The sequence below is a fragment of the Pleurodeles waltl genome, chromosome 10 (assembly GCF_031143425.1).
Source record: "Pleurodeles waltl isolate 20211129_DDA chromosome 10, aPleWal1.hap1.20221129, whole genome shotgun sequence".
Taxonomy (NCBI): domain Eukaryota; kingdom Metazoa; phylum Chordata; class Amphibia; order Caudata; family Salamandridae; genus Pleurodeles; species Pleurodeles waltl.
In genome coordinates this window covers 505,856,754-505,877,674 of record NC_090449.1, presented here as the reverse complement: position 1 = coordinate 505,877,674, position 20,921 = coordinate 505,856,754, and the positions used below count along the sequence as shown (strand labels likewise).

General features: G+C 43.6%; 1 protein-coding gene across 1 annotated transcript in view; it reads left to right on the top strand.

The window, feature by feature from the left end:
- The window catches only part of LOC138261672 (uncharacterized), a 229,051-nt gene extending 225,439 nt beyond the window's left edge, over positions 1–3,612 (top strand). The window contains exon 9 of the mRNA XM_069210908.1: positions 3,440–3,612. Coding sequence (XP_069067009.1) covers positions 3,440–3,454 — 15 coding nt within the window. The 3' untranslated portion in view covers positions 3,455–3,612. The remainder of the gene's footprint in view (positions 1–3,439) is intronic.
- Positions 3,613–20,921: the final 17,309 nt, after the last annotated feature.

Below are 20,921 nucleotides of genomic sequence, written 5' to 3'. Positions count from 1 at the left end.
ACTAACCACAGAACAGATTTAACACATGCAGGGCAATCCATCCTCAAGCGAGATCCAACACACTGCAATCCACACCAGAGTACACAATGAAAACAAAAATAGCATTCCAGTTCACCCACACTACAAATTTAACACATAAAGACCAATCCACCCACAATACAGATGTAAGACATACACAGCACTCCTATCACAAGTGCAGAGATCGGACACAGTAATATAGCCTCAAGACCGATTTAACACATACTCAGAATTGAAATCACAGTACAGATCAAAAACAGATCTAACACTTTACCCATAGAACAAATCTAACCCACAAGTACAGATCAAACGTGTAGCTGCTCATCCGCAATTCTTATTGGATGCATGCACAGCTAGCCACACAGTATAGTTCTACTTCATACATACAGCTCCTTCTCTCAGTGCACACTGAACACAAACATCAGTTAACTCACAGCACACATCAAACAGAAACACGTTGTAAACCCTCAGCACAGATACAATAGGCACATGGAAGCTCAGCCGTGTTAAAAATAAATAAGATCAAATAGAGGATACATATAACCAGAATACACAACAGATCATTCATGTTAGTGTTCTAGCACATACACATCAATCAACCAGAATTTTAAACCAAACACCCAGCTCTGTATACACAGCCATCTGTCAGATATTACATGCACCAGACTCCTCCCAACAGTAGAGATGGTCCATGTGGAGAGCAGTCCATTCACTCTACAGCTCCGCCTTGTACAGAACACTCCTCGAACACGTCACCAAGAGGACAAGGCAACCAATATACAGTGCACTGCTGACAGGGCCACGGCCCCCTCTCGTATATTCCACACAAAACACTTGAAAAATAACATCATGCCATGCAGGTGCTGACAGTTTCATGCAATCATCACTCCATCCACATGACACGTCTCCCTACATAAACACAACTCTACCATATATACATGTGTGACCTCATACATATCACTACAATCAAGGAACAGCCCTTCCTCCCGGGATTACTATAAGTACAGGACAAATCTTCCATCCCAACTGACTCACTTAAGCAAGATGTTAAGTTTAAAAACTGCTAGTGTCGTTCGACAACAACTAAACATTGAGTAGGTTAGAAAAATTGTCATATTTATTGAACTGCAGAGGTAGCTGAAAAGTACACTGCAACATTTTTTATGGCTGTTTCATACACGTTTCTCCGGGTGATTTCTTGGTAAACTTGTAAACATAGGGCAGTGACACTTACAGCTGTAATTTGTGCGTTATGGTCATGAAAACGCAAGGCATAGTATTTTTGATTTGCCAAAGGCAGGGAAATTCCCCACAACCAGTATTTCCTAGAGCAGGAGCTCCTATGTTAAGAAGACCTACCATGCTGAGTGCACAATTAACTCTGCTCTTGCATTTCAACATTTTGAGGTGTGGCCAATTCTAGAATGCCACGCTTTATACGCTAGCCCCATTAGCCAGTGGAGCACCTTTATGTGTGTGGATTTAATTTAGTGCTACTGTAAGTACTTTTTCTGTTTGAAAACTCAAAAATGTTATGTTAAGGGTATTTATAGGATGCATTCCCACCCATGATTGTATCCAGGTGCTTGGGTCCTAGGACTGTGAGTTGGGCTAGTTGAAAAGCCAGCTGTTTCTTGGAACTTGAGAAGCAAGGAGGAAGCTCTGATTTGTAAATCAAGTCTGTTCCACGCTTTGGAGCAATGTACGAGAAGGCTCGATCCCCAGATCTGTACATTTGTGGGCGTGGGTCACGAGCTGGGCAATGTCTGGGGGAGCATAGGTATTTGACTGGCTGGGGAAGGTGATGCGACTGTTGAGGTAAATGGGGCCTAGGTTGTGGAGAGCCTTGAAAGTGTGTTTAAGGAACTTGAACTCTGCTCTTTTGTTTATAAGGAGCCAGTGAGCTCCTGAGGTGGGGTGTAAAATGGACTGTGCGTGGAAGACTGATGATGAGCTGCTGAGTTTTAGACAATTTGTAGTTTCCTGGTAAGGTGTTTGGTGATGCCGAGGTATGTGTTCCCATATCCAGTTTCCTGGTGAGAAGAGTGTGGATGGCGGTTTTCTCGGTGTGGCTGGGCAGCCAGTCAAACATCTTAAGGAGCTTCATAGTGTGGTAGAATAAGGCTGAGATAGAGTTGATTTGGTGGTTCATGTGAAGCTTGCTGTCGATGATTCCAAGGTTTTTAGTGTGCGTACTGGGCGTGAATCAGAGTACCACGGGCCACAAGGTGGAGTCCCATGGTCAGGTGTTGTTGCCAGAGATAACCACTTCTGTCATGGTAGTGTTCAGTTTAAGACAACTGGCGTTCATCCACTTTGCCACTTCCGTCACACAGGCTGTGAATCTGCTTCTTGTGTTTGGGTAGTTGTTAGAGAGTGTCAGTTGGGTGTCGTTGGCAGAGAGGATATTGATTCAGTGAGTGTAGACTACATTGGCCAGGGGGATCATGTAGGTTTTGAAAAGCATTGGGCTGAGTGAGAAGCCTTGAGATACTGATAGGGTTGTGTGACTTCGACATTAAAGAGTCAGTTTGACTGCTTGACTTCCACCAATAAAGAAAGAGCAGGTTCAGACTATTTGTGTTGCGATTAATAAGACTAAACTACAGCTATTAACCATCCTTTTTGTTTTTTAAGAGTATTTTTTTATGCCAGGTTACTCTATACATTGTTTTATCGTGTTGCATTATTCTGTTGGCTTCTAGTAAACCAAACACTTTTGATTCTGAGTCTTCATAAACTCAACTCCACTGACATAAGAAATCACCTAAATTACAGTACATCACACCCACAGGCTCATTCTGCCCTACTGTAGCATCACTCCACCTAAAGAACTGCTCCTTCCTCATACAGCAACTATAAATACTGGCCCCTACTCCAAGGACAACAATCTCCCCTCACATGCAGCACTTCACTATCATAGGGAGAATGTCCCTCCATACACATTGTTTACTCCACATATCTGCTAGCACTACACACAACTATCTACCACAAGCAAAATCACCTTTTGTACAGAGAGCTTCAAATAGTAAAATCAACCTCACATAGACAGCACTCCACAAAGACATATTCACTCATCACAGAACTCCTTTCATTGTACACCTCTTCCTTTTATAGCGCTCTACCCTGAGGTGAAAATCTCCCTCTAACACACCACTACTTCTAATGTAGAGCCCCATCACATACAACTTGTTCACATATATTAGAGAGCTGTTGACATTTTAAGATTTACATCCAAGAACATCCATCAACCCACGGAAAAGGTTTGTAGGAAATCTGGTGGCACCCATAGGCCCCACCATACAATTGTCTTGTTTCTCTCCTGATCCACGTACTTTCGTCTTCCACGGACCGTTACCTGTCCACACCCTGAGCCCATTTATTTTCTTGCTCTTTTAACATCTGTCTTTTTTCCTTGCAGGAGCTGACTATGTAGCTGACGAAGAGGAGCCTGGCGCCTCTTTATCTCTGTATAGATGCACAGTATTCGTATCACAGCCAGGGCTGCTCTTACTACATACTCTAGAATTGCAAATGTTCCTCCTAGTTTGCATCTATTATGCTGCTGAATAAAAACTTGCCGGATTTATCCCACTCTCTTGTCTGCTGACTCTTCGTTTCCTAGTCTTTATGGATGTAATAAGCAAAAAAGGTGTATTACATACACGCCGTTGTGCAACAGTTGGAAAATCCCAACAAGTCATGCTGGTCACCATACAGGGTTAGGGTTTGTGTATGTACAAGATGCATAGGAACACGGTAAAAAGAAACCTTATTTTGAAACATAAAATGTAAGTTATACATGCCCTGCTTGCACAGGGATCAGAATTCTGAGATCTGAGGTAAACATTACACCTCTGCAATTATACTCTGAAGGATTTTTGGCAGGACAAACCTATCGAAATTCACCTGGTGAAAAGCATGCAGTAGATTAAGAAACATGAGAGGAAATCGTGCAGAAAGCGCCAATTCTGCATGTAACTCCTCACTTTCCAAAGGAAAGATCAAACAAGGAGGTATTACCTGTATTGGGTGTCAATATTTTTCAAGGGCAGTAAATACCTTACCCTTTCCTGGCACGCTTGGACTCGGGGCCTTACGCTTTGCAATTATTCAGCAATCACAATATGCCCACTGCAAATCAATTGCTTAAATGGAAATTAAGTGAGAACACTTTGATGGGCTCATGCCCAATCCCTCCCACAAAACATCCCAAATAATGACCAACGAGAAAGCTCAGTTCGGCCAAAAATATTTTTACCTTTAACAAAAACTCCATTCGTAAGGCATACATGCAAGAACATACTCCAGGATTTGTAGACCAAAGGGTGTGACAATGCTGGACTTCAGTCCCCATTTGAAATGTTACATACCAATATCACCCCTGGGTGCAATCGTGAGATGCCACACAATCCACCAAAAGCTTTCAGGACAAGTGTAAAAATGCTATTCAGAAGATGGCTTCCCTGCAGATGAGGGGACAGCAATAAGGTGTGTTCTTCTGCACTGTGTTCAAAGTATTTCTTTAGCGCAACTTATCCAAGCTCTTTCCAGGTGCAGAATGTGAGAAATTACAAAGAAAAACACAAATATGAGGAAATACATGTACAACACAGAAACTCGCTCATCGGGTGGACAGCAAGCATGAAAAACACAAATATGAGGAAATATTTGAACACAGAAACTCGCTCAGCGGGTGGACAGCAAGCATGAAAAACACAAATATGAGGAAATACATGTACAACACAGAAACTTGCTCATCGGGTGGACAGCAAGCATGAAAAAATCAAATATGAGGAAATACTTGAACACAGAAACTCGCTCAGCGGGTGGACAGCGAGCATGAAAATCACAAATATGAGGAAATACTTGAACACATAAACTCGCTCATCGGGTGGACAGCGAGCATGAAAAACACAAATATGAGGAAGTACTTGAACATAGAAACTTGCTCAGCGGGTGGACAGGGAGCATGAAAAACACAAATATGAGGAAATACATGTACAACACAGAAACTTGCTCAGCGAGTGGCCGTCGAGCATTTCTCTGCAATACAGACATTTCTGGTTCTATGAGGGAAACAAAGGTCCTAAGAGTAGAAAGAAAGAAGACCATGTCAGGGGAGGAATTAAAAAGGGGAGACCATTGACCGATTGGTTGGACACTGGTCACTGTCTAGTTGTGTTTGCATTATTAGTGGGTTTTCGACATTTACATTTTGAATAAGTACACCAGTAGCATGATGAGAAAGGGCATACTCCCAGACTAATATTTACCAGTCCACCGACCTGACCTGTCTTTTTCTCCCTCTAGCTAACCTCCACACATTATCACCCTTCTCAGGAGATACCAGAACTAGTGAAAGGCCACTCCATCCACACATGTGGGTCCACTGTTCTCTCTCTCGTGGTCATTCTCTTTTAACTCTGCTCCTTCACTGGTCAGATTGAGCTGACCATACGTTGGCAAAAGACATTATACAAATAACCAATATAACATAAAACCGATAGTGTTGTAAATCCCAATCAATTTGTCCCCACGTATTCAACAGACATGACTGTTTTTCAATTTGGAACATAAGGACAGCCGTAAGAAATACAATAAAGTATTCATACAATTTCCATCCCGGCCCTCCCGATCTGGCCCATGGAGCTGATCCACGAAGTGTTTTTGGTGTTTCTTTACGTTTATTTTGTCCTTCTTTCCTGGATTCATACATTATAAATAGTACATAGGCAAACATTCCTTGTATTTTGCAATAAAGTGAAGACTGTTTGAGAAAAGAGAGTTGGCGCTGCTGGATGATGAACTAAAACACATTGAACAAAATGAACTTGATTAGCAAGTATTGTATGAAATCAGGTAGTAATACAAACATCAGTTGCTATCGTCAGGTAAGGCAAGGGGTTAAAAGGCACTTGACTCATTGCAGTCCTCCTACAACACTGAATAACAATGCAGATGTTGCAGAACTCTTAACTCTTAAAACAGTCCTACTTTACCAAAATAGCTTCACAAAAACCTGCTAGTCCAAGGGTTATTGCTGAACCTAACTTCTCAGTCCCCGAATGTCTCACTCCTAGTTTGCATCTGTACCAACTTCAAGCAGGTTTGATACGATGTTTAACAATCTCAGGTAGGCTGGAGGAGGGGGCGGGGGTGGTTGCAAGGCTAGTGTGATTGACATCTAAAAGGAAAGCTCGCTAGATATCAGGCTTTGTGGAGGCTTAAGAAAAATAACTCTTCTCTAAAGCAATGTCCAGTGTTCTTGGTTACCACAACCTTTACCTTTTTTGGGGGAAGGCTCATCCAGCACAAAATGTATGGGGCTTGCACTTAAGAGTAACCCTTTCAGAGTTCATATTCCACCCATTTCATAAGTATTACACCTCTGTGGGTGTACGTGTGCAGGGTGGAGGGGGAGGTTCTTTATGATGCAGGCATCCTGTGCTGCAGTCCCTACTTCTTTCCCCTTTAATAATGTGTCTGTCGCTAGAGCAGTCAGTAGAATGTGTTCACATTACCCAGTTCCGTGGTACTGCATTTATCAACCTCATAGTTCGAACTTGGTGCTTGGAAATCAACCAATGGCAGGCACCAGCAGCAAATGCTTAACTCACTCAGCCATCTTGCATTTACCTCCATTGCTGTTCAACTGTAATGCTTTGCACTAAAAATAAAAGTGCAATAAAACTAACACGATCGAAGGTTCTGACACAAATTCTTACTGGAAATTTGGAGGCTCTACGGCTAAGCTGAGTTTAATAAATACTCCAAATATTATCTTGATAGGGTTTCACCAAGGTCACCTTCACACAAAAAAAAGTATTCGTTCCTTCATACATTAATGATCACATAGGAGATGAGATTGTGTACATAAGTGGCAAAATCATAAATATCACAGTATATTAACACAACATTAAATGTACTGAGCGCACCCCTACCCCTCCACAAACACTTTAATAATGGACCTATTGGTGATACATCTTAAACGTCTACACTTGACAACATTCTCTGACCAAAAAAAGTTAGGATTTTCTGGTATCAAAATAGCTAATTAGCATACCAATAGCATCACAAATTAATTAAATCACAAGAAAAATTGTGCCAACAACACCACAAGTAATCAGACATGAAATAAAATCTAGATCAGAGGAAATATGTCATCTAATCCATTTTACATGACTAAACGTAAATGACATAAGTGAGTGAGCTTTGATTACTGTGGGCAGCCTCAGTTTAACTAAAGCTTGTTCACTCAGTAACTCCAGCAGCAAGTGCAAGACTGAGCTCTGTCATTGCATTCTTAATATGTGCACAATAAATCACAACCGTGACATCTATCCCGTCCGCCATATTATGGTCTCTATAGGCTATAGTGGGATCCTAATACAGCAGATGGGATATTCTTCACGTTTGTGACGGAGTAAACCTGTCCACCAAATTCCAAATCAAGACCCTGATTTTGAAAGCGGATACTTTTCCCTCATCTCTTTTTCAAACAATAGTAATGGGAAACTTTTAGTAGTACAACATAATACCTCTAATTGTAATATGGCATACAAGAAAACTGACTGGAAAAAAGGCATGTCTTTGTTGTTGAAAGTAGTTCATGCTCCGAAAACAAAGTTATTTGATCTAATCACAGGTCGGCAGCAGGCATTAAAAGGCTGTAGAAAAGTGTTGCAAAATTGGAAGTTATTAGAATTTGAAACAAAAACAGTAACCTGCTGCTTAAATCGGCAGGGCTGGCAAGTATGTACTCTGTTTAATAAAAAATTCTTTAACCCAGACGCCAAAATACATAAGCAACGAAAACCATCAAAAACGTTGACATGGTTTTTTTTTCACGGACTTAGAACGTTTACATTTAGAATTTGCTCAATGGGAAAAAGTGGTCTAGCGGCTAAGCAGTTCATTGTGGAAACAGAGGATCAGAATTCTGCTTGTCTCAAAACTCGATCAGATAATATATTCTGGGAATAACTATCAATTTATCTTCCTTTAGCAAACCTTACATTCTCCTCAAAGTGGGAAAGCTTAAAACAGTCTCCTGCTAAAGTAAACAGAAATATTTGCTCATAAAGGCAAAGTCTGACCTAAGTTAGAATACGTTTGAATATTCCACTAATCCTCTTTCATAACTGTTACAGAATTGCCCATATGGGAAATGTTTTTGGAGTATTTTATGCACGCATGTCTTTCCAAGCACATGAGCTCTAACCTTGCCCATGCATCACCTATGCCCGCACCATGTTTAAACATATTTTCTGACATGCAAGGTTGTAGTAGAGAATATTGTAAAATAGGGGACGAGTGGGTGTTGCCCAGAAAAGAGAGCTAGATCTACGTGTACAGGAATCAACCTGATGGTAATATTCTTTATTTCCTTGTAGTCAGGAGAATTCTAAATAAAACCATCTAGACTTTTTCTGAAAGGATTTTACATAACCTCTTGGCTGAAAACCACTTTTTTGTCCTAGAACGTGTTCAGCCTTTCATGCCTATAGAACACATGCAACGTTGTTTACGTGTTTTGCCTGCAACATGAACATGTCTTTGGAATGGTACCAGTGCTGCCTTGCACTAAGTGGAATAAGAATAAAGATTCTGAGGAGCCTTAACTCAAAAGGCATATGACTTAAATGCAAAACACCTAATTTGCAATAGCACCTTCGGGGAAACATAGTTTACAACAATGGCTTTACCATGCGGCTGTCTTTACCACGCAAGCCTTTTTCATGACTATACTTTTACCATGCATGTCTTTGCAACAAATGTCATTTAAAGGCATGGATGATAAATGTATACGTGTGGTAAAGGTTTTAAAGAGAAGTATTATTTTGTATTTTTTGTAAAGGCATGAATGGTAAAAGTGAATGCTTGATAAAGGTTTTGAAAGTAAGTATCGGTGAGTATTAAGTGGCTTAAGTGTTTCATATATATATATATATATATATATATATATATATATATATATATGTTCAATGGCATGTGTTGCTGCAGATACACATGCTGTGCACTGTTCCTGCCATCTAGTGTTGGGCTCAGAGTGTTACAAGTTATTTTTCTTCGAAGAAGTCTTTTCGAGTCACGGGACCGAGTGGCTCCTCCCTTTCGGCTCCATTGCTCATGGGCATCGCCTCCATCTTAGATTGTTTTCTTTCCGCCATCGGGTTCGGACGTGTTCCTCTTCGGTCTGTGATTCGAATCGGGAAATTTCAAGAAATCATCGAGAATACGTCTGTATTGTTGCGTTCGGGACCGGTTTCTATAGATAGATCGGCACCGAAAAGACAACTGCTTCGGCGGCCCTTCGGGGTTTCCGCAACCAACCAAAGCCTGATTGGCCCGACCACACCCGTCGTCGAAGACTCATGGACCGGCCCCCCTTCTGTTTCTGTCCGACGTGCTATGCCAAGTATCCTTATACAGACCAGCATCGGGTCTGTAATCTGTGTTTGTCATCAGAACACAGAGAGGATACCTGTGAGGCCTGCAAGGCTTTTCGGTCAAAGAAGACCTTGAGAGATTGACGAGCAAGGCGCTTGCAGATGGCATCGAAATCGACACAACACCTCGACGTCGAGGAGGAAGAGATGGCTATCTCGATCCAGGGTTCGGAATCGGACGACTCCGACGGATACCGACCACCGACAGCAGGACAAAAAGTGAGTACGCCTGCCCCGACCCAGCCCCAAAGTCAGTCGAAAAAACAGAAGGCCTCGGGGACGCCACTGCCGGAAGGCCATGGCTCAACCCACAAGAAAAGCAGTGACCAAATAACATCTTCGGCACCGAAAAAGGCCAAGATTTTGCCGAAGGCTTCCGACTCGGGTCGAGAAACCGGCATCGAAAAGAGACAACATTGACTGGTCGAATCGAATAAGCCTCGAAAGAGCCTCTCGGAGCCGAGACCAACTGGCTGTTTCAGTACCGAAAAAACGCCTTCGGAGCCGAAAAAGACTTCTTATACAGAAGAACATGGGCTCTCACAACAACTTAAAGAAAGGCACAGGTTTGAGCAGGAGCTGGATGTGGAGGAGTTTGACCAAAGTCAACAAAGGTTACAAATCCAGAAGAACACTGGAAAAATTCAAATCATCCCTCTGCTCAAGTTTAAAAGGAAATTGGCTTTTCACGCAGAGACTGAAACTGAGCAGCCAAGAGCAAAGGTGGTTAGAGAAAGGTCACCAACTCCACATTTCACAACAGAGATGTCGCCACCACACTCGCCACAAGAGACAAGATCACCAGTTGGCACATCAACGGCACAGTCACCCACACATACTGTGCAGACGCAGGACGATGCAGATCCCTGGGACCTCGCCGACCCACCAGTTTCAGACAACAGTCCTGAGTGTTATCCCTCAAAGCCATCTCCTCCAGAGGATAGCACATCCTACAACCAAGTACTAGCCAGGGCTGCGACATTCCATAATGTCACTATGCACTCAGAACCAGTGGAGGATGAGTTTCTTTTCAATACACTGGCGTCCACGCATGCGTCATATCAAAGCCTGCCAATGTTACCAGGCATGCTTAAGCATGCACAACAAGTCCTCCAAGAACCGGTCAAGGGAAGGGCCATTACACAGCGGGTGGAGAAAAAATATAAAACACCCCCATCGGACCCTGTGTTCATTACACAGCAGCTCCCTCCGGACTCTGTAGTAGTGGGAGCCGCAAGAAAACGGGCAAATTCACAATCATCAGGGGATGCTCCACCCCCTGATAAAGCCGCAAATTCGACGCAGCAGGGAAGAGAGTGGCGTCGCAAGTGGCCAACCAGTGTCGTATCGCCAATTCACAGACCCTCCTTGCCCGTTAGGACCGAGCCCATTGGGACGAAATGCATGATATTATTCAGCATTTACCAAAAGAACATCAAAAACGGGCTCAACAGGTGGTGGAGGAGGGACAGGCCATCTCCAACAACCAAATCCGTTCTGCACTGGACTCTGCCGATATAGCAGCAAGAACTGTAAACACAGCAGTTACCATCAGGAGGCATGCATGGCTACGCAGTTCTGGATTCAAACCAGAAATACAGCAAGCGGTGTTAAACATGCCGTTCAACTAGCAGCAACTATTTGGGCTGGAGGTGGACACTGCAATAGAAAAAACGAAGAAGGACACAGACATGGCCAAAGCCGTGGGCGCGCTCTACTCTTCCCAGTATAGGGGAACATTTAGGAAGCCACAGTATAAAGGAGGGTTTAGACAGCAATCCTCAGAGCCATCCACCTCCCAAACAAAACCCACCTACCAGTCACAATACCGGAGAGGGGGGTTTTGTGGTTCATTCAGGGGACAATACCCAAGGGCAAGGGGAATATTTCAGCCTGCCAAGCAGACCCCCAGTAACAAGCAGTGATTTCAATGTCACACTTCCCCAACACACATCACCAGTAGGGGGAAGATTAACAAAATACCACAGACATTGGTCAGACATAACCACGGACACATGGGTTCTATCAATTATCCAACATGGTTACTGCATAGAATTCACACATTTCCCTCCAGATGTTCCCCTAAGGACGCACAAACTGTCAGCACAACATATAGACCTACTTCAAATAGAGGTGCAAGCACTATTAACAAAACAAGCAATAGAAGTAGTACCACACCATCAAAAAGGAACAGGGATTTACTCCCTATATTTCCTTATTCCCAAAAAAGACAAAACACTAAGGGCCATATTTATACTTTTCGACGCACAACTGCGCCAACGCAGTTGTGCGTCAAAAAATCTAACGCCGGCTAACGCCATTCTGAAGCGCCATGCGGGCGCCATATTTATTCAACGACGTTAGCCGGCGGAGCTGCCTGGTGTGCGTGAAAAAAAATGACGTACACCAGGCAGCGCCGGCGTAGGGGAATATGGAGCTTGGGCGCCAAAAAATGGGGCAAGTCAGGCTGAGGCAAAATTTTCGCCTCAACCCGATTTGCGCCATTTTTTTTAACTCCCAACCCCCATTGAAATGACTCCTGTCTTAGCAAAGACAGGAGTCATGCCCCCTTGCCCAATGGCCATGCCCAGGGGACTTCTGTCCCCTGGGCATGGTCATTGGGCATAGTGGCATGTAGGGGGGCACAAATCAGGCCCCCCTATGCCACAAAAAAAAAAAAAAATTACTTACCTGAACTTACCTTATGTTCCCTGGGATGGGTCCCTCCATCCTTAGGCGTCCTCCTCGGGTGGGCAAGGGTGACAGGGGGGATCCCTGGGGGCATGGGAGGGCACCTCTGGGCTCCTTCCGAGCCCACAGGTCCCTTAACGCCTGCCCTGACCAGGCGCTAAAAAACGACGCAAAAGCGGCTGGACGTAATTTTTTTTGACCCGCCCACTCCCGGGCGTGATTTTTGCCCGGGAGTGTAAATACGGCGCACATGCCTCGGAGTCACTTTTTTAGACGGGAACGCCTACCTTGCATATCATTAACGCAAAGTAGGTGTCCACGCTAAAAAGTGACGCAAACTCCATGGACTTTGGCGCTAGACGCGTCTAACGCCAGAGTATAAATATGGAGTTAGTTTTGCGTCGAATTTGCGTAAAAAAATGACGCAAATCCGGCGCAAACGGAGTATAAATATGCCCCTAAGACTAATTTTAGATGTCAGGACGTTAAAACTCTTCATCAAATCAGATCATTTCCACATGGTCACACTACAAGATGTTGTTCCTTTGCTAACACAGGAAGAATACATGGCAACACTGGATTTAAAGGATGCGTATTTCCACATACCAATCCATCCATCTCACAGGAAATACCTCAGATTTGTCATACAGGGCAAACATTACCAATTCAAAGTATTGCCCTTCGGGATAACAACAGCACCCAGAGTATTTACAAAATGCCTCGCTGTAGTAGCAGCTCATATAAGGAGACATCACATGCACGTATTCCCATATCTCGACGATTGGCTAATAAAAGCCAACGCTCAACACCGGTGTCAAAGTCACACGCAATATGAAATAGAAACTCTACACAAACTAGGGTCTTCTATAAATTACCAAAAATCACACTTGCAACCATCCCAAATACAACAATACTTGGGAGCCACACTCAACATGCAAAGAGCAATTGCCACTCCAAGCACACAAAGCGTTTAATCGTTTCAAAATATAGTGTCAAGCATACAACCAAACCAACAGTACACAGTCAGGTTTGTAATGAAACTACTAGGCATGATGTCCTCATGCATCGCTATTGTCCCAAACGCACGGCTACACATGCGGCCCTTAAAACAGTGCCTAGCAAAACAATGGACGCAGGCACAGGGTCAACTTCAAGATCTAGTGTTGATAGACCGCCAAACACACTCTTCGCTTCAGTGGTGGAACCCTGTAAGTTTAAACAAAGGGTGGCCATTTCAAGACCCAGTGCCTCACGCCACTATTGCAACAGACGCTTCCATGATTGGGTGGGGAGCACACCTCAACAATCACAATATACAAGGTCAATGGGACACAAAAAAAACTAAACTTCACATAAATCACTTAGAACTACTAGCGGTCTCCCTAGCACTAAAAGCTTTTTTTCAACCCCTTCTAGTCCACAAACACATTCTTGTCAAAACAGACAATATGACAACAATGTACTATTAAAACAAACAGGGGGACACACACTTGTCACAACTATGCCTCCTAGCACAAAAGATTTGGCATTAGGCAATTCACAACAACATTCGTCTGATAGCACAATACATACCAGGCATTCACAATCAGTTAGCCGACAATCTCAGTCAGGATCAACAACAAACTCAGGAGTGGGAAATTCATCCCCAGATTCTACAGGATTACTTCCACCACTGGGGAACACCAGACATAGATCTGTTTGCAACACAACAAAATGCAAAATGCCAAAACTTCGCATCCAGATACCCACACCCTCAGTCCAAGGGCAATGCTCTATGGATCAATTGGTCAGGGATATTTGCTTACGCTTTTCCCCCTCTCCCACTCATTCCTTTCCTAGTCAACAAACTGAGTCAAAACAAACTCAAACAAATACTCATAGCACCAACGTGGGCTCGCCAACTGTGGTACACCACACTGTTGGACTTCTCAGTAGCACCTCACATCAAACTACCAAACAGACCAGATCTGTTAACACAACACAAACAGCAGATCAGACACCCCAATCCAGCATCGCTCAACCTAGCAATCTGGCTCCTGAGGTCTTAGAATTTGGCTATCTAAACCTTTCAAATTAGTGTATGGAAGTCATTAAACAAGCAAGAAAACCGACAATAAGGCATTGTTATGCTAATAAATGGAAAAGATTTGTTTTCTACTGCCAAGCAAATAAAATCACACCATTAGATGCCTCCATACAAAACATTGTGAGTTACTTACTACATCTACAAAAAGCAAATCTAGCTTTTTCTTCCATCAAAATTCATCTCACTGCAATCTCTGCTTATCTGCAGATCAAACATACAAAGTCACTTTTTAGAATCCTAGTTATTAAAGCCTTTATGGAAGGACTAAAAAGGATCATACCTCCACGAACCCCACCAGTACCCTCGTGGAATCTTAATATTGTACTTACACGACTCATGGGTTCACCTTTTGAATCCATGCATTCTTGCCAGATCCAATTCTTAACTTGGAAGGTAGCTTTTCTAATAGCCATTTCTTCACTACGAAGAGTTAGCGAAATACAGGCGTTTACTATTGAAGAACCTTTTATACAAGTACACAAACATAAAGTGGTTCTCCGTACAAATCCAAATTTTTTCAAAAAGTCATTTCACCGTTTCATCTAAACCAAACAGTAGAGCTCCCAGTCTTCTTCCCACAACTAGACTCGGTAGCAGAAAGAGCACGGCATACATTAGACATAAAAAGGGCGCTAATGTATTACATAGACAGAACAAAATCATTTCGGAAAACTAAGCAATTGTTTGTTGCTTTCCAAAAACCCCATGCTGGTAACCCTATATCCAAACAGGGCATAGCCAGATGGATAGTCAAATGCATTCAGACCTGTTACCTCAAAGCTAAAAGAGACTTACCCATTACACCAAAGGCACACTCCACTAGAAAGAAAGGAGCAAAAATGGCCTTTCTAGGTAATATACCAATGACAGAGATTTGTAAGGCAGCCACTTGGTCTACACCTCATACCATTACCAAACATTATTGTATAGATGTGTTAGCAACACAACAAGTCACAGTAGGGCAGGATGTACTAAGGACATTATTTCAAACAACTTCAACTCCTACAGGCTGACCACTGCTTTCGGGAGGATTACTTCTCTGTAGTCTATGCACAGCATGTGTATCTGCAGCTACACATGCCAACGAACAGAAAATGTCACTTACCCAGTGTACATCTGTTCGTGGCATGTTGCGCTGCTGATTCACATGCGCCCTCCCACCTCCCCGGGAGCCTGTAGCCATTTAAGTTGCATTTAAATTGTATATATGTAAATAAATATTCCTTTACCACAAATTATGTACATACATATCTATTCCATTGCATGGACATCTTTAGTATCCTCATTCTACCACTCCTACCTCACCCTATGCAGGGAAATCAATCTAAGATGGAGTCGATGCCCATGCACAATGGAGCCGAAAGGGAGGAGTCACTCGGTCCCGTGACTCGAAAAGACTTCTTCGAAGAAAAACAACTTGTAACACTCCGAGCCCAACACTAGATGACAGGAAAAGTGCACGGCATGTGAATCTGCAGCACAACATGCCACGAACAGATGTACACTGGGTAAGTGACATTTTCCCTATATATATATATATATATATATATATATATATATATATATAGGGTTTAGTGTGGGTAATGGTTATTGGGTGGTAATGGCGTTTTTAGGTTTTAGGATGGGTATGAGTTTTGGGGTGGCAAGGGCAGTGTTAGGTTTTGGGATGGGAGTGGGTTTTGGAGAGTTAAGAACATTTTTAATTTTTAGGGTGGGTATAGATTTTAGCGGGGTAAGGGCATGTTTAGGTTTTAGAGTGGGTATAGGTTTTGGGGTGGCAAGGGTATTTTTGGGTTTTAGGGTGAGTATGGGTTTTGGGGTGGTAAGGGCCTTTCAGGTGTTATAGTAGGTCTGGGTTTTAGGTGGTAAAGGCATATTTAAGTTTTAGGGTAGGTATGAGTTTTGTGGTGATAAGGGCACTTTTAGGTTTTAGGGTGGGTATGGGTTTTAGGGTGGTAAGGGCATTTGTTGGGTTTGAGTGACAATGTGTGTGTGTGTTAAATGCATACATAATAGGCATTTAAATATATACAGTGAAAGGCTTTTGTCATTTTACAGCTCGGCAAGGATGGCACTGAGCTAATTCTATGCTTAAAGATTTTGCTGTACAAATGTCAAAAGACTTTGTCATTTTCTAGCTCAGCGTGGATGGCACTGTGTCAATCCTATGCCTAAAAACTATGCTAGAAAAACAGACATTTGAGATGAGCAAATCCAGAGTGTCACTGGTGTTGCAGGGTGCTCTTTACTGGAGCTGCTCTCCACCTGAACTTGGGAACTACCCAGAGTTCCCTGTCTTGTTTTGCATAATTTATGCATCACTCTAACCCTGAAAGGGTTTTGTTTTGACTTATACTGGTTGCTCCTTTGTATCTGGACAAAGCTAAACCTCTCTGAACAGATGTAATTACATCGAAACACGTATCAGGGGTGGCTTTGCTTATTCCAATTTGGCTTGGATGGTATTTTATCAATCCAGAGCTGTAATACTGTGCCTGGAGTGGTGAAAGCTTTTTGTCATTTTACAGTTCGCCGAGGATGGCACCGAGCTAATCCTATGCTTAAAGATGTTGTTGTACAAATGGCAAAAGACTGTCATTTTCTAGCTCAGCGTGGATGGCACTGAGTCAATCCTATGCTTAAAAACTATGCTAGAAAAACAGACATTTGAGGTGAGCAAATCCAGAGTGTCACTGGTGTTGCAGGGTGCTCTTTACTGGAGCTGCTCTCCACCTGAACTTGGGAACTACCCAGAGTTCCCTGTCTTGTTTTGCATAACTTATGCATCACTCTAACCCTGAAAGGGTTTTGTTTTGACTTATACTGGTTGCTCCCTTGTGTCTGGACAAAGCTAAACCTCTCTGAACAGATGTAATGACATCGAAACACGTATCAGGGGTAGCTTTGCTTATTCCAATTTGGCTTGGATGGTATTTTATCAATCCAGAGCTGTAATACTGTGCCTGGAGTGGTGAAAGCTTTTTGTCATTTTACAGCTCGCCGAGGATGACACTGAGCTAATCCTATGCTTAACGATGTTGTTGTACAAATGGCAAAAGACTGTCATTTTCTAGCTCAGCGTGGATGGCACTGAGTCAATCCTATGCTTAAAAACTATGCTAGAAAAACAGACATTTGAGGTGAGCAAATCCAGAGTGTCTCTAGTGTTGCAGGGTGCTCTTTACTGGAGCTGCTCTCCACCTAAACTTGGGAACTACCCAGAATTCTCTGTCTTGTTTTGCATAATTCATGCGTCACTCTAACCCTGAAAGTGTTTTGTTTTGATATATATATATGTTCGATGGCATGTGTAGCTGCAGATACACATGCTGTGCATTATCCTGCCATCTAGTGTTGGGCTCGGAGTGTTACAAGTTGTTTTTCTTCAAAGAAGCCTTTTCGAGTCACGAGACCGAGGGGCTCCTCCCTTTCAGCTCCATTGCGCATGGGCGTCGACTCCATCTTAGATTGTTTTCTTTCCGCCATCGGGTTTGGACGTGTTCCTCTTCGCTCCGTATTTCGATTCGGAAAAGTTACTTAGTTCTCGGAAAATTTGACGGTATTGTTTGCGCTCGGTACCGGGTTAGTGTTAGCACATCGACACTGAAGAAAGAAGCGCTCCGGCGGCCCTTCGGGGCTTCCACTCTCCACCGGGGACTGGTCGGCCCGACCGCGTCCATCTTCAAACCTCATGGACCGGACCCCCTTCCGCTTCTGCCCCAACTGCCAACGCAAAGTATCCTTATACAGCCCAACACTTGGTCTGTAATCTGTGTTTGTCTCCTGAACACAGAGAGGATACTTGCGAGGCCTGTCGGGCATTTCGATCCAAGAAAACACTACGAGATCGAAGACTCCAGATGGCGTCAACACCGGCCGAGCACATCAACGTCGAGGAAGAGGAGAGATTCTCCATTCGAGATTCAGACTCGGATGAGTCCGAAAGTGAGCAGCCGAAGACGCAGCAAACCGTGAGTAAACCAGCCCCGGCAAAAACTCACTCAAAGATAATAAAGGCCAAGGGGACGCCACCACCAACAGGCCATGGCTTAACCTGAAAACACAGTGACCAAAAATCGGCACCGAAAAAGGCCTCCCAGCAGCCGAAGACATCCGACTCCGATCGAGATACCGGCTCTGAACAAACTCAGCACCGAGAGTTCGGCACCCCGAAAGTCAAGAAGGTTTCCACGGAGCCGAAAAAGACTGTACAAAAAGCTTCGGTGCCGAAACATGCAGCCTCGGAGTTGAAACCAGGCTCCTATACAGAAGAACAAGGCCTTTCAACTCAATTACAAGGGCACAGATTTGAACAAGAACTGGGCATGGGAGAGCCATACCATACCCAGAGGAGGTTGCACATACAAAAGAACACGGGGAGAATCCAAACTCTTCCTCCAATAAAGATCAAGCGCAAGCTCGCATTCCAGGAAACGGAAATGCAGCCAAAAACGAAAGTGGCTAAAGAGAAGACACCACCAAGGTTCTCGCCACAGCAAACTACATCACATTCGCGACATCTGTCCCCGGTAGCAATACCCCCAATGATGCAGTCACCGACACACACCGGGATGACCCAAGATGACCCGGATGCATGGGATTTGTATGATGCACTGGTCTCAGACAATAGTCCTGATTGCTACCCGGCAAGGCCTTCACCACCTGAGGACAGCACTGCATACATGCAGGTGGTTTCAAGGGCAGCTCCATTTCATAATGTAGAGATGCATGCAGAGCCCATAGAGGACGACTTTTTGTTTAACACCCTGTCATCTACTCACAGCTCATACCAAAGCTTGCCAATGCTCCCAGGCATGTTAAAACACGCCAAACAAGTGTTCCAGGACCCAGTAAAAGGCAGAGCCATCACGCCTAGGATGGAGAAGAAATATAAACCTCCCCCAACTGACCCTGTGTTTATCACACAACAATTAACTCCTGATTCGGTGGTAGTGGGAGCAGCCCGAAAAAGGGCAAACTCCCAATCCTCAGGAGACGCACCACCGCCCGGCAAGGAAAGTCGGAAATTCGATGCAGCAGGCAAGAGGGTGGCAGCACAGGCAGCCAATCAATGGCGGATAGTCAATTCTCAGGCTCTACTGGCTCGATACGACAGGGCACATTGGTATGAAATGCAACATCTCATTCAGCACCTTCCCAAAGAGTACCAAAAACGTGCCCAACAGGTTGTTGAGGAAGCTCAAACTATTTCTAACAACCAAATAAGGTCGGCTATGGACTCAGCAGACACGACGGCAAGGACAGTGAACACGGCGGTAACCATTCGTGGGCACGCATGGTTACGGAACTCCGGATTTAAGCCATAAATCCAGCAGGCTGTGCTGAATATGCTGTTCAACCAACAACAATTGTTTTGGCCGGAGGTGGATACGGCAATAGAAAAACTGAAAAAAGACACGGACACGGCCAAAGCCATGGGCGCGCTCTACTCCCCACAGAGCAGTGGCACTTTTAGGAAGCCTCACTTTAGAGGGGGGTTTCGTTCACAAACCACAGAGCCTTCCACATCACAAGTCAGACCCACATATCAGGGCCAGTATCAGAGAGGAGGTTTTCGAGGACAATATAGGGGTGGACAATTCCCTAAAGCAAGAGGGAAATTCCAGAGCCCAAAAAACCCACAAACCAAACAGTGACTTCAATGTCACAAACCCCCACCACGCAACACCAGTGGGGGGGAGACTTACCACACATTACCACAACTGGGAATACATAACTACGGACACACGGGTCCTAGCCATTATCCAACATGGTTATTGCATAGAATTCCTCCAATTTCCACAAGATGTGCCTCCAAGAGCACCTAATATATCCAAACAACACTTAGACCTGTTACAGCTAGAAGTCCAAGCATTGTTACAAAAACAAGCAATAGAACTAGTACCCAGCCATCAAAAAGGAACAGGTGTCTACTCCCTGTATTTCCTAATTCCAAAGAAGGACCAAACACTGAGACCCATATTAGACCTCAGAACACTGAATCTTTACATCAAATCAGATCACTTCCACATGGTAACACTTCAAGACGTGATTCCCCTGCTCAAACAACAGGATTACATGTCAACATTAGATCTCAAGGATGCTTATTTCCACATACCCATACATCCTTCCTACAGGAAATACTTAAGGTTTGTAATCCAAGGCGTGCATTACCAATTCAAAGTGTTACCATTCGGGATAACAACAGCCCCAAGGTGTAGGAAGTTGGCTCTGTATGCACTATTTCAAAGTAAGGAATAGTATGCACAGAGTCCAAGGGTTCCACTTAGAGGTAAGATAGTGGCAAAAAGAGATAATTCTAATTCTCTATTTTGTGGTAGTGTGGTCGAGCAGTAGGCTTGTCAGGGGAGTAGTGTTAAGCATTTGTTGTACACCCACAGGCAATAAATGAGGAACACACACTCAGAGACAATTCCAGGCCAATAGGTTTTTGTATAGAAAAATATATTTTCTTTGTTTATTTTAAGAACCACAGGTTCAAGATTTACAATTAATACTTCAAATGAAAGGTATTTCACTTAGGAACTTTAGGAACTTTGAATTAGCAAAATAGCATATACAGTTTTCACATAAATGACATATAGCTATTTTAAAACTAGACACAGTGTAATTTTCAACAGTTCCCGGGGGAGGTAAGTGTTTAGTAGTTTTTG